Raw genomic sequence first — 14,369 nt, 5'->3', positions numbered from 1 at the left:
ATATATATATATATATATATATATATATATATATATATATATATATATATATAGATAGATTTTTTTTTTAAATTGATTGATTTATTTATTTATTTATTTTTGTTTAATAATTGAAGTCCAACCATAGAAAAACCATGTTTTTTTATCGTAATACCATGGTTTTCAGATACATTTATTTTATTTTATTAAATTTGTATTTGTATTTGTATTTTATATTCTTTTATATGTACAACAGACTTTTGTTTATTGAAGTCCAACCATAAAAATACCATGTTTTTTAGGTATAATTTTTTTATTATTATTATTATTATTTAATTAATTTTTTCCCCTCCTTGTTATTTGGTAAAATTCCAATACCATGTTTGTTTGTTGATTTATTTATTTATATATTTATTTTCATACATGCTTAGTACATGTTCTATGGTAGTATACAGTTTTATTCTTTATTTAATTCAATTTATTTAATATTTTTCTTATTATTTCTTTTTCAGTCATACCATGAAAATACAGTGCTTTTCAGTACATTAGGTACTGACAATACCTACCTTATTTTTTTTATTTTCATTCATTCATTCATTCATTCATTCATTCATTCACATGATAATAACATTGTTTTTGGTGCAAGTATTCTTACAAATACCATGGTGTCTGAATATGATAATCGTTTAGTACATGATTACAGTAAATATTAGAATCCCATGGTATTACTGTTGAGTACCGTCACTGTATTCACAGTAGTTTGCTTCAGATTAGAAAGGCTTACAGTGGAGTAGATCTCTGTTTTTGATATCATTCAGTGTGTCCATCAACAGAAAGACTTTGTGTAGTTTCTTTTCTGATGTTGACATTTATTGGACATGTTCGTGGTGTGTATGTTTAAAGCTATTGCATGTTCCAGTTTATTCTTTTGCAAAGCAGACGGAATTAGATTTACAAAGATAATCGCCCTTGTCTTTAAAAAAGGATGAGCGGGGGAAAAAAGCACAAATTTGTGATTTGTTTGGTTAGAGAGTGCTGTTTTGTTCTGGCACAGTTATACAAGATTAAATAAAAATCCTCTATCAGGCCGCGGCCGGAATCTCCACCAATCAGCGGTGAGTGGAAGCATGTAATGCTGCCCCTGTCCCAGAGAAACATCTCCACCTCTGCTCACAGGTCATCTGCTACAACCTGTTTCAGCCCCGCTCTGGGCCCCCAGCATGCCCTGTGGCTGCTTATAAGTCCGTGGGTGCTGTCAGAGAGAACGATTAGAGAGAAGGGTGTTCGTGAAATTCTTCAACACATTTAAGTCAACGTTACATGGGATTTACACAACTGTCAGTGAGGGAAGATTTGATCTGGGTGAAAACAACGTCCTGACATCAGAACCGAGAGGATTCTAGTGCTACTGAAAGGATTGAGGCTTTATTTCTGTTTTCTTACCCTGCTTGCAGTGGATTTTTGTAGTATCAGTCTGTGTGGCCTCATTTCAGGAAGGTTGTGACTGACGAGGGAAGGTGCGTATTTCAGTTCTCTGTTTTCTTTCATTTAGAGGGAGCCGGGATCCCGAAGGCCGTAATTTCACATTGATTGCATAGTGCTCTCACACTATTGCTCATTATGGGCACTCCAGTTCTTTTGCTTTCACACCACATTAAGGCCTGGGTTATTTATTTATTTATTTACAATTATTTTCTATCAATTCTGAATGGGTTTTTGTGGTTGGATTGATTGATATTTTACATTTTAATACTTGAAAAATACCACACAGGAAGTTGTGACTGCACAAGAACAGTTTGGTGACTCAAATGGGTCATTTAATCAGAGGTTAACTGAAGCATGCTGTTTGTAATGATTCATAGAAATGATTTGAACTAACAGACTCTGATATATATGAATGACTACCATCATCCTAGAATTAAAGTACCATAGTATGAGTATCTAGTACCATCTCTATACTATAGTACCACCACAGTACTTTTTTAAGGGGAAGCATAGGCTTTTTAGGGTATTTATTCTGTGAAATGGGCTTTGACTGGTCTAAACACAGAAAATGCAAAATTTAAGAGTGTTTTGATTGCACGGAAGTGTGATTGCAGGTTGACTATGTAGAAAACACAGTGTTAGCATGCTGGATAATCTGTGTTGGTGAGCTTTGCGGAGCTTTGTCCCAGTATTACACACTAAACTACAGATAGCACGGGTGAAAATCACATGTAAGTGGGTCAGTTCGCAATGACACTTCCTCTAACCCTCCCTTCCTCTATCTGCATAGATTTCACACTCAAACTGTTGGGTAGCTGCAGTGCTAATCATGCTAAGGATAAAAAAAGTGCAGTAGGTTAGTGTGCAGATAGGAATAATGCTGTGTAGTATGTGACCTGTGTCTGTCCATCTGCTTGCTAAACACAGACGCTCTGCACAGCTGTGCTATCAGTGCATTGGATGGAGCAGGTGGTGTTAGCGATTAAATGAGCGTCTAGTGCAGTTTATTTCATTGTGTGATATAATGCATTGGCCTGCCAGGTGTGTGTGTGTGCGAGTGTTCATAGAAGTGATGAATAAAATTAGTGAATGGATAAAATGAGTGAATGGAAGGCAAATCGAATAATGAGGATGTTGTACATCTCGAGTAGCATACTTCAGATACGCTCTAAGTGTATGTAGCTACTTCTCAGGTGAAGGGAAAGTATCCTTTTGGTTGAGTAGTAGTATGACACTATATGTAAGCAAATTCGTGATATCTTAATATGTGACCCTGGACCACAAAACCAGTCTTAAGTAGCACGGGTATATTTGTAGCAATAGCCAAAAATACATTGTATGGGTCAAAATTATTGATTTTTCTTTTATGCCAAAAACCATCAGGATATTAAGTAAAGATCATGTTCCATGAAGATATTTTATAAATTTCCTACTGTAAATATTAAAACGTAAGTTGTGATTAGTAATATGCATTGCTAAGAACTTCATATGAACAATTTTAAAGGTGATTTTCTCAATATTTAGATTTTTTTTGTACCCTCAGATTCCAGATTTTTTATCTCAGTCAAATATTGTCCTATCCTAACAAACCATACATCAATGGAAAGCTTATTTATTCAGCTTTCAGATGATGTATAAATCTCAATTTCGAAAAATGTACTCTTATGACTGGTTTTGTGGTCCAGGGTCACATATATCAGTGTTAACTTAGTATCATTGAGATATTGTTTTAGTTTTTATTAATATTTTGAGTAATAAAAGTTTCTTTTTTTTGTATTTTCCGTTTTCATTTTAATTGTGGTGATTTGTGTTTTGTCATTTTTATTAGTATTATATTTAAAATGTCAAAATGTAATTAATTTCTATTTCAGTTTTCATTATTTAGTACATAAAGTTAAATTAAATGAAAATGGGAAATGACTGAAATAAAATAAGTTTAATTTTTTTTCTGAGATATTTTATATTATTTTAATTAAATATTAAATAATTTATATTATTTTACTATTTATTTATTTAGGTGTTATATATGTGTGTGTGTGTATATGTGTGTGTGTAGCTAATCTAACTTATTTGGTTGGAACTTGTGATATTGACTAATGCTGACTGTATATTGTCATGAATATTAGGTTTCTACATTTCAAAACACACGTTCCTGTTCCTCTCACACGATCCCAAACACAAACAGGCATCTGCTGCACTTGATTTGTGAATGGTGCACGACTGTGTCAGGCTGCTGTTGAATAATGCATCAGGAACACGGCGGCCATAGTAAAACCCCTGAGCAGAGCCCAGGGGACGCGGGAGAGACGATCATTAATCAGTCAGTACATGTACACACTCAAAAACAGCTCTCAGATCGCTCCAGACCCTTGAACAGCACACTAAAGATCACAGCACCCTGCAGAAATACAGATAGCTGCTGTTGAACTGTGGTGTTCTTGTCGCTAGCTAGTGCACTAGCTTCATATCCAGGTCATAAGAACGTTCAGCATGTTTAGGTTTGATGTGGTATTTGTTGTGATTTGATATGTGCATTTAATGCTCAGAAGCTGCTCTTTCATAGCTCAGGAAACATAACAGATTTCTCAGTTTCATTTCGAGTATCAGCATTCTCCTAAAATTCCTACTGAGAAATAAAAAAATGTATAATTATTGACATACAATAATAGTTTAGAACTGTAGTAAAAAAAATGAATGTGGATAGTATAGCTCAGATTATTTGAGAAGAATATGATGAGAGATGTTTGAGTTCACAATGGGACTTTGTTCATATTATTTAATATGAGAATTTTTTTTTGAGTGCATATTGAGACTTTGCTCAGATTATTTGATGAGAAACGTTTGAGTTTAGCTCAGATTATTTGAGAAGAATATGATGAGAGATGTTTGAGTTCACAATGGGACTTTGTTCATATTATTTAATATGAGAAAATTTTTTTGAGTGCATATTGAGACTTTGCTCAGATTATTTGATGAGAAACGTTTGAGTTCGTACTGAGATTTTGCTCAGATTTGCAAATTTGATGACAAAAATGTGGGTTCATTTTGAGATTGCTCATTAATCGTTGAATTCATGTTGAGACTGCTCAGATGAATTGATTTGAGAAGAATTCCATGAGAAATATTTGAGTTCATATTGAGACTTTGCTGCGGTTAATTTATTTGAGAAGAATTCGGTGAGAAATTGTTCATGTTGAGCCTTTGCTAAAATAATTTGATTTGAGAAGGATTTATTGTGAATTGTTTGAGACTGCTCAGATTATTTGACTGCAGAAGAATTTAATGAGAAATGTTTGAGGTTATATTGAGATTTAGCTCAGATGAATTAAATTAAGAAATTGATGAGAAATGTTTGTTCATAAAATTTCGCTCATATTTGTTTTCAAAATAATTTGATGTGAAACTTTGGTCATTTTTGTATTGACTTTTGGAAACTCTAGGAAACATGTCATGTACTGTTGTGTAGGAGAAGCAATTAGAAATATATAATAATAATAATAAAAGAAATACAAAATTTATGATGCTTTTTTGGGAGAATGGAAGCTTTTGTTGTGGCAGAAAGTTTGTGTAATACACATTTGTGGATTAGATGGTTAATTGTTAGACCACAGATGTTCCCTTGTTACAGCTTCTTCCATGTGCTTATCAATGAAATACAACCACAAACCCAAGTCATATGGACACAGATAGGGGAGCAGTGGATGGATTGTATCTTTTCAAGGCTCTAAACTTTACCCTTCAGTATAGATGCAGTTTTTCCTCCTGCATCTCTCTGGGCCTCTTATTCCCTCTGAAGATGAAACTCATATGCCGGGGACACTGGTGTCATTTGTCTTTTCCGACACATACAGCCAGCACTGTTGTAACCACATTAGCGGCAGGTTATTTTTGTAAAAACAGCATGTGTTTTAAAATGAGATGTTGCTTGTTTTTAAAAGAAATTGCAGTGAGCAGTTAGATGCTGCTGTTTTATTACAAGATTTTGATGCTGATTTTGAAAGATCGAATATTGATTATAGTCTATGTAATGACGATGTGAAAGCTTGTTTACAAACCATTTTTCTAATATAATCCAAAGTATTACAAGAAACGGCATACTGAACTAGAAAAAAAAAATTAGGATGGGACTTGATTTATCCATCAGGAATTGATTGGATATTGAAAATGTATGGTCTTTTTTAAAGGTTTATCAAAAAAACTAATTTGAAAAACTTATTCTTCACACTAGAAATTGTGGATCATTCATCATTATTTACTCATCTTCATATTTTTCCAAACCTGTATGAGTTTTTCTTCTTCTGTTGAACACAAAAGAAAGAAGATATTTTGAAGAATGCTGGTTAACCAAATTGTTTCTGGTTGCCATTGACTTCCAAGTTCCATAGTATTTCCCCCCCTACTATGATAGTCAATGGTTACCAGCAACTGTTTGGTTACCAACTTTCTTCAAAATATTTAATTTCGTGTTCAACAGAAGAAAGAAGCTTGTGCAGGTTGGAACAACTTGAAGGTGAGAAAATAAAAGTAAAATGTTCATTATTGGGTTTATTATCCCTTTAAACCTAGGTAAAGTATGAGCAATTTGAAACATTAAACAAGATACCAGGATTTTGAATGACCCAGGATTAACCATTTCAAGTGTGAAAAGCCCTAAGGTCAATTTTATTCATTGTTGTGTTCCGAAATGTGTCTGCAATTCCTATAGCAATGTTTGCTCTTTTTTTCTGACTGACAGGAAAAGAAGCCCATCAGCAACCAGGGATCCGAACCAAAAATACGACCAAAGGGAGGAGAAGGCAGAGCGTTCGCAGTATGCCCCAGGGGTGGGCGGCATGCCACGATCGCCGTCTGACTACGGGGCCGGAGACCGCCAATGGCGGGGAGGCTACGGCCGTTCCTACGAGGACGCAGAGGTAGCGCGGAGTGCATACCGTGCTCGACGGGGCGGCTGGCACTCTCAGGAAGAGTATCCACCTGAACCCGGCTTCCTGCCCGATGGCCCGCCTCTCAGCGAGCACGAGCTTCAGCGGCAACGGCAGGAGGAGTACCAGAACCGCTACCGCAGTGACCCAAACCTGGCCCGCTACCCAGTCAAACCACAACCTTACGAGGAACAGATGCGCATGCATGCGGAGGTTTCGCGATTCAGGCACGAACGGCGCCACAGTGATGTCTCCCTGGCGTACACGGAGATGGAGGAGCCCTTGGGGCCCCTGCGGGGTCCCCACTACTCACCAGGTCCCGGACACACCCACTGGAGGTCCAACCACAGTCCACCCGGCGTGGACTCCCTCCACAGGCAGCAGCACCTGGATCCCGTCTCGGCCGTAAGGAAGAGTAAACGAGAAAAGATGGAGAGCATGTTGCGGAACGACTCGCTCAGTTCCGACCAATCAGAGTCTGTCAGGCCGCCGCCGCCCAAACCTCACAAGACGAAGAGGGGCGGCAAAATGAGGCAGGTGTCCCTGAGCAGCTCGGAAGAGGAACTGGCCACTACACCGGAGTACACCAGCTGTGAGGATGTGGAGATCGAGAGTGAGTCTGTGAGCGAGAAAGGTAATGCAGTTTTTATAATTTATATATGTATGTACACTACCATTTAAAAGTTTGGGGTCGGTAAGATTTTTTTGCATTTTTGAAAGAAGTCTTTTATGCTCACAAAGGCTGTGTTTGTTTGATTAAAAACACAGTAAAAACAGTAATATTGTGACATATTGAAATGTAAAATTACTGATTTCTATTTGATTTCTAATATATTTTAAAATGCAATTTATTTCTGATGACAAATCAAATTTTCAACTTCAGTGTCACATGATACTTCAGGAATAATTAAAATATGCTAAAGAAACATGTATTATTATTATCAATGTTGAAAACAGTTGTGCTGCTTAATATTTTTGTGGAAACCGTGATACATTTTTTTAAGGATTTTTTTTAATAATTAGAAAATGTAAATCTTTTGTAACATTATTAGTATTTACTGTCACTTTTGGTCTTGAATTTAATGCATCCTTGCTGAATAAAAATCTTAATAAAAAAATAATTTAAATAAATCTTACTGACCCCATATGTTTTTACTGTAGTGCATGTTAATGCAGTAAAGCTGTAGTGCGATCAGTTTAAAGCTGTTGCTAATATTTTTATTTTATTATTATTTATTATTTCATATGCTGATAACCTCTGACTGATGCTGATGTTTCACAGTGTGTGTGAATGGCCTGTGTTGTGTGAGCGGTTAGGAAGTGTGAGCAGAGACCTGTGTGTGTTTCTTTCAAGAGGAGTGATTGTGCGTGTCTGACAGTGAAACTGTAGATTATCAAGCTTCATGCTATTCACTATATAAAGAAATTCAACTTCATTTAAATGACAAAAAAAGCAGTTACTACCGGAAAAAAAAAACTACATTAAAGTCGAAAAAGTAATGCTGAACTGCTGTGTTTATCTAAATATGTAGCTATATATATATAAAAAGGACATGAATCAGTGAATCACTTTGTTTTGAGCAGGTTCATTCACACGAACTGTCCAAATAAACCAGTTTACTGGAATGAATTCGATATCCATACAGTTTAGAAAATGGTTTTTGATTATTTCCACAGCTGTTTAAAATGACTTGTTAGTTACTCTCCAACACTGGTGTTCATTTACAGTATGTATGACTTGTGACTTGCTTTCTACCTTTGTATATTTGTGTGTGTGTGTGTGTGTGTGTGTGTGTGTTGTGTTCTCTCGGCTGTCCTCCAGTGACAGATATTGCTGTGTCTTGGTTCCCTCAGATCAGATGTAATGGGCTGTGTTACATAACAGAGGGATAGAGTGGGAAAGAGAGAGACAGGGGAAAGAGAGAAAATGCGAGGAAGAGAGATGAGATGATTCTGTATTCTGAAAAATATTAAGATAAGGATTAATGTTAGAAGTGCACTTATTTATTCAGTTTTACACCTAAAGAAATGAGCAGCATGCTTGGGAAACCTGAAGACTTCTGTCGTATTGGTGGCCTAGAAACAGATGTTTTATGGTGCGGCATGTTAAGATCACATGACCAGCTGAATACTACTCACTTTATCTCAATAAATGCCCTTTTATCACATTATGCAATAAAATAATCATGGATGACAAATATTTGTAATATTTAAAAAGCATCCCAAAATAATAAAAAAATTAAAACGAATTAAAATGATATTTATTATGTTATGTTACATGATGTTACATTGCTATTTTATGTAGCCAGGAATATATTATTTCAATTGTGAAATATTTCTACATTTCTACATTTCTACAATTTCATTTATGCCGATTTAAATTAAGGTGAAATGTGATGCTTTTTTTAACAGTGAAACAAAAAAATCAAATGCACCTTAATGTATTTGTATATATTTTTTGTTTGGCAGTGTGCATTCATACAGTAATGCCGTTTTTATGCATATTAGAGTATCGAGTTATTATCTTAGCTACATGTCATGCTTAATGTATTGGAAATAATTGAGTATCTCAGCACTTTATTTACTGTGTAAACAACAAAAAGTAAGGTTTTTGAACAGAGTTGCATGAATGGGTCCGGATGATGGAGGCGGGATAGAGAACTGGAGAGAGAACAACTTGGTCCGAGCCACTTATATAAGCATCCCGAGGACAAAACCCAGCGTACAGTTCTACATTATTGATGTTCTGCTTTTCCAGGTTTCACAGCCACACTTATAACCAGAGGAGAGGAGTAATGCTCTCTCTGAAGGTCAGGTGAGTTTTAGGGAGGAGGGGAGAGCACATCAGGCCAGATAAGACTGCCTTTCCCATCAGCTTTATCACACATGAGAGCCGAGCGCAGTGGAGATACGGCACAGGGATAGTAGCGTTTCTGCATGATTACAACCAGACAATCAGTCATTCTACTGGATTTCATCATTGTATTATTGGTTCAGCTTATTTAAATACACACAGTTTTTTTCATGGTGTGGGTCATTTTATTTATTTATTTTTTGAAATGTAATGTTAAAATACTCTCTATCCCAGTTTATTGTGCTAGTTCAGACAACTACAAGTAGGTTGAAATTATTATTGATTATTTCAGACTTTCCTATGATAGTCTAAAGCTTTTCTCATTGCTGCTGGTCTCTGCCAAACTCGCGTTACTAACACAAACATAATGAAATATAAATATAGTTATGCACCACTAGTGGCATCAGCTGGAATTGCACAACCATTCAAAGGTTTGGGTCATTTATTTATTTATTTTTGAAAGAAATTAACACTTTTATTCAGCAAGGATGCAGTAAATTTACAGTAAATACATTTATGTTACAAAAAATTACCTTTTCAAATAAATGTGGTTCTTTTGAACGTTCTATTAAATAATCCTGAAAAAAAAAATCACACAAATATTTAGCAGCACAAAAAAACACAAATGTCAGGGCATGTCAAAACTTCTCCAGGGCCCCAAAACCCCCTCAGACCCCAGAGGGTTTAAATAGAAAACAGTTACTTTAAATTGCGCTAATATTTCACAATATTACTGTTTTTACAGGGTTTTCGATCAAACAAATGGAGCCTTGGTGTGCATAAGACACTTCTTTTAAAAACATTTTTGAAAAATCTTACTGACTTTTTGACCTCTTTTGAATGGTGGTGTAAATTTGCATGACTACTGCATATTCAGACATACTTTTCATTTGATGTGCTGCTTTTTGCATACTATACAGTATAATGAGGAAGTACACTTATTCAGATGCAGTGAGAGCAGTGTTTGGAAATTGCCACAGGGTTACTATCTTCCAATATAGTATATTAAACTGGGTAGGAAAGAATTTTAACATTCGGGAAAAAAGCTTCTTTAAAATACTGCATTAAACACAATATGCAAAACTTGGATGCCACTTTTGACATCTGATGTCTTTGGACACTAGTACAGATCAACTTTAGCCATGAACTGGTTGTTCTTTGTTTTGTTAGAGCAGACTAGCAGACAGTTAATATTTCGGGCTTCCTGTTCTGAATAAAGGTTTTGACGTTATTTGCCGTCTGGCTGTCTGAAGATCAGATGTAATGAGGTGAAAGCAGGTTACCATGGCATCCTCTTTGCTGCAGGCCTGTTTTTGGATCGGAATAAGTCACTGTGATTGGCTCTCGTCTCGGCTCACTCTGCATTCAGACCTGCTCTCAAAGCAGCCAAAAAACCTCGTACGATTCATGGCGAATTGTGTAATGGTCAAAAGCATGTGTGATTAGAAAACATTTGAGGTGGTGCCCCATCCATCCATCCATCCATCCATCCCAATCCATCCCAATCCATCCCAATCCATCCATCCATCCATCCATCCATCCATCCATCCATCCATCCATCCATCCATCCATCCATCCATCCATCCATCCATCCATCCATCCATCCATCCATCCATCCATCCATCCAAATGAATAGCATTCATTCCTCAGGAATTTCCCGTTTTCCATGACATGCCAAGGGGAATCAATCAGATCACATCTTCAGTTTCAGGCAAAGCTGTCCTATTCGAAACCTTCATGGAGACAAATATCAATACTCATTTTATGATTGTACGCCATGTCGCTTTCTTCAGTCTGTCTCTCTCTGTTCTCCTGTTCATTCGTAGTAAAAACAGCATCAATAATTAATGATCCAATTAATAGTTTACACTGGGTTTTTATTGAGTTGTCAGAGTGATGGAGAGCCGTGTGCTAGCGGCCTGGGAGCTGTGCTCAGGCCTGAATCAGCACTTCCGCCTTCTGCCGAGAACGTGAGAGCGAGAGAGAAATAGATCCCAGAACCTAGCTGCTAAGAGCGCTGCACTCTCGCTTTCACTACACAGAGAGAGAGAGAGAGAGAGAGACAGCAGCAGTGCTCCAGAAGAATAGCATTGTGTAGCTACTGTTATTGTTTTGTCCCAGGTTAATTGGGCCACTTTCGTCATTGAGATAAAGGGACAAAATGTACCTGCATTACCTGCTTTCACCCTATAGTTCACCCAAAAATGAACATTCGGTCATAATTTACTCACTTATTTTGTTCCAAACCTGTATGAATGTCTGTCTTCTGTTGAACACAAAAGAAGATATTTTGAAGAATGTACTTAACCAAACAGTTGCTGGTAGCTATTGACTTCCATATTATTATTATTTTTCCATACTATGAAGGTCAATGGCTACCAGCAACTGTTTGTTTTTATTGTATGGTTTTAATGATAATAAAACTATGAAATGGTCATACTAATCGTTGGGACTTTTCATCTTGGTTTATCGTCAAGCCTGTAACTGGTACATTTAAAATTAGAAACATAAATATTAGACATTCTTCAAAAAAATCTTCTTTTGTGCTCAACAGAAGAAAAAAACTTTCAGGTGCAGGTTAAGAACAAATTGAGGGTGAGTTAATTATGTGAGATCCATCTATAATTTAAGGATTATAATATTTTGGTTTGCGTATATCAAGTTTTAAATAATCAAATGAGATTAAATACTTCAGATTGTGAAAAATCAGCACTTTAATATATATATATATATATATATATATATATATATATTTAAAACCATTTTAATAAAAAAAATTTCTCTGTGTTTTTTGCCGTGCATAGTACTGTCTATTATACTCTATGATTTTCTCAAGGACCAGAGCATTCAGTGGAGTACTACAAGAATAGCTTTAGGTTTATACAAAACCTAAAGCTTATACAAGAGTTTTTACAAGAATTACCCCTTTATTCTTTTGTGCATTAATTTTCATAAGTCTGCAGTTCTCTGTCATTATCACCGGCACTGGTGTTTTGAAGTTTAATGTAATGAGTCCCATGTGTAGATCAGTGTCTGTTATTAAAGCTGCTGCATGATTGGTCTGTTCATCTGATGTTTAAGCCATGTCAAGCTGATTGAGCGCTAGCATGTCTGATGATGTTAAATATCGCATGGTATTATATTTACTTAATTACTTATTTACTTAAACAGTTTTGTTAATTAAAATAAAGCTAAAATAAAATGGAGATGTTAGATGATAAACTTGAAATGTTGACTAACTGAAAATAAGTTGAAGTACTAAAACTAAAGCTGAAATAAGAATAAATGCAAAAAGTATATATACACACACAAATACCAAATGAAAAAAAAAAATTTAAACAAAAATTAAAAAACATAAACTAAAATAAATGATGAAAGCACATAACAAAATAACAAACAGAAAGTTTGAGAACAGAAAATATCAAAATGATAAAATATCAAAATATTCATAAACTATAATAATATGTAAAATACAAAAACAGCACTGCTGATATCATATCTGTTGTTATAGATATATGCTGTATCTAATTTATGATGCTGTGTTTGGATGATGTCATATTTGATCTGATCAAGCCCTATGTTATAGACTTTATGTAGCTCCGCCCCTTTTCAGCATTGTGTGCGTTGTCTTCTGGCTTGTATTTCCACAGTGTAAAGATAAGGTCGTGCGAATTTATAAATGAACTGTTCGTTTTAAAAACGTCCCAGTCTACTGACATGTGTTATGACATCCGCTTCAAACATGACAATTTTCTTGATAACGTTCATTAACTCTACAATAAGTTAATCTACTTCAACAGCGATGCTATATATATCAGAGCTACCGCAAAAAGCCGAAGCTCAAAGACAAAATTCTAAATATGGCTGTGTGCTTGTTTCTCTGGAGCACAAGGTCTATATTTAAATCTTTTATATCTGATTGTGTTGTCATATCTCTCCAATTGTAGTAGCACAGTTTAACAAAGTTAAAATGCACCGACTGCATTTTAAACTGAAGCCAAGTCAGGCAACTCCGACACTGTGTGTGTGTGTGTGTGTGTGTGTGTTTTTCTTCAAGTTAAGTGTATTACAGCCCAGTCCCAAGATCTTTTCAGATCTTATTAGTCAGACTTAGAAGATAGCGACTTCAGCCAAGTTTCAGCAAACGTTTGACCTCTTCTGTTGTTTTGTTGCAGTTAACGGGTACAAGTCATTTTTTTTGGTTCCTCGCCTAAATTGTCATAGGTTGCATAACTATGGTTATGAGCGTATCAATCAATGTACAGTAAATGTGAGTGTAAGTATGAGTGTGACTGACACATTTAACAGTATGAGAGTGAATTTAGTGTCTCTTTTCCCCACATGTCTCTCTTTCCTTTGTCCTCACAAACTACCTCTGCTGTAGGTGTGTGCTGTGATTGTGTGTGTGTGTGTGTGTGGCACTCGCAGGAGATTTGGATGGCCACTGGTGGGATCATACAACGTGGCATAGCAGCGATGCTTCCTCCATGTCTTTGGTGAGACATGCGGAGCCTAATGTCCCACCTCTTTCTCTCTCTTTCTGGCTCTTCTCTCTCTGTCGTTTTCTCCCTCTCTCTGTCACTCTTTGTCATTCCATTGTTCTTTTGATTTATTTTCAACTCTGCATGTTTTTTTTTCTTTCTGTTTTTATCCCATGTCTGTAGGGGACAGTCAAAGGGGAAAAAGACAAACTTTTGAGCAGTCACACACCTTATCTGAGGGCCAAAAGAAAACGGTACGCTTTGGGGGCCACTCTTTGGAAGAAGATGCTGAGTGGTGTGAACCCCAGGTTAAAGACTCGGGGGTTGATACATGCAGTAGCACTACCCTAAACGAGGAGCATAGCCATAGTGAGAAGGTACTGGGACCTCTTTAGCCTGCATTGGTTTGATTTCATTTGACCTTGTTTTGTTTGAAACTTTTCATTTATTCATTTTGTTCCATTTTCACATGATCTTTGTTTTGATGTCGCTGATATTAGGTGAGATCTTCTTTTTAGATGTTGCAGGGATAGTTCAACCAAAATGAAAATTCTGCCATCATTTATTCACATTTGTGTAGTTCCAAACCCATATGACTTTCTTTTTTCCTCTGTGGAGCACAAAATGAGATATTTTGAAGATGTCCAA

The 14,369-nt window shown here is 36.0% G+C and overlaps 1 protein-coding gene across 1 annotated transcript in view; it reads left to right on the top strand.

The window, feature by feature from the left end:
- LOC107556955 (regulating synaptic membrane exocytosis protein 2-like) overlaps positions 1-14,369 on the top strand; it is a 99,458-nt gene that overhangs the window by 72,205 nt on the left and 12,884 nt on the right. Inside the window, exons 6-7 of the mRNA XM_016240224.1 lie at positions 6,200-7,020; positions 13,905-14,098. Of these exons, the coding sequence (XP_016095710.1) occupies positions 6,200-7,020; positions 13,905-14,098 (1,015 nt within the window). The remainder of the gene's footprint in view (positions 1-6,199; positions 7,021-13,904; positions 14,099-14,369) is intronic.

This window comes from Sinocyclocheilus grahami, unplaced genomic scaffold, assembly GCF_001515645.1.
Source record: "Sinocyclocheilus grahami isolate Dianchi unplaced genomic scaffold, SAMN03320097.WGS_v1.1 scaffold585.1, whole genome shotgun sequence".
NCBI lineage: Eukaryota > Metazoa > Chordata > Actinopteri > Cypriniformes > Cyprinidae > Sinocyclocheilus > Sinocyclocheilus grahami.
This window is presented reverse-complemented; position numbering and strand designations above follow the sequence as displayed.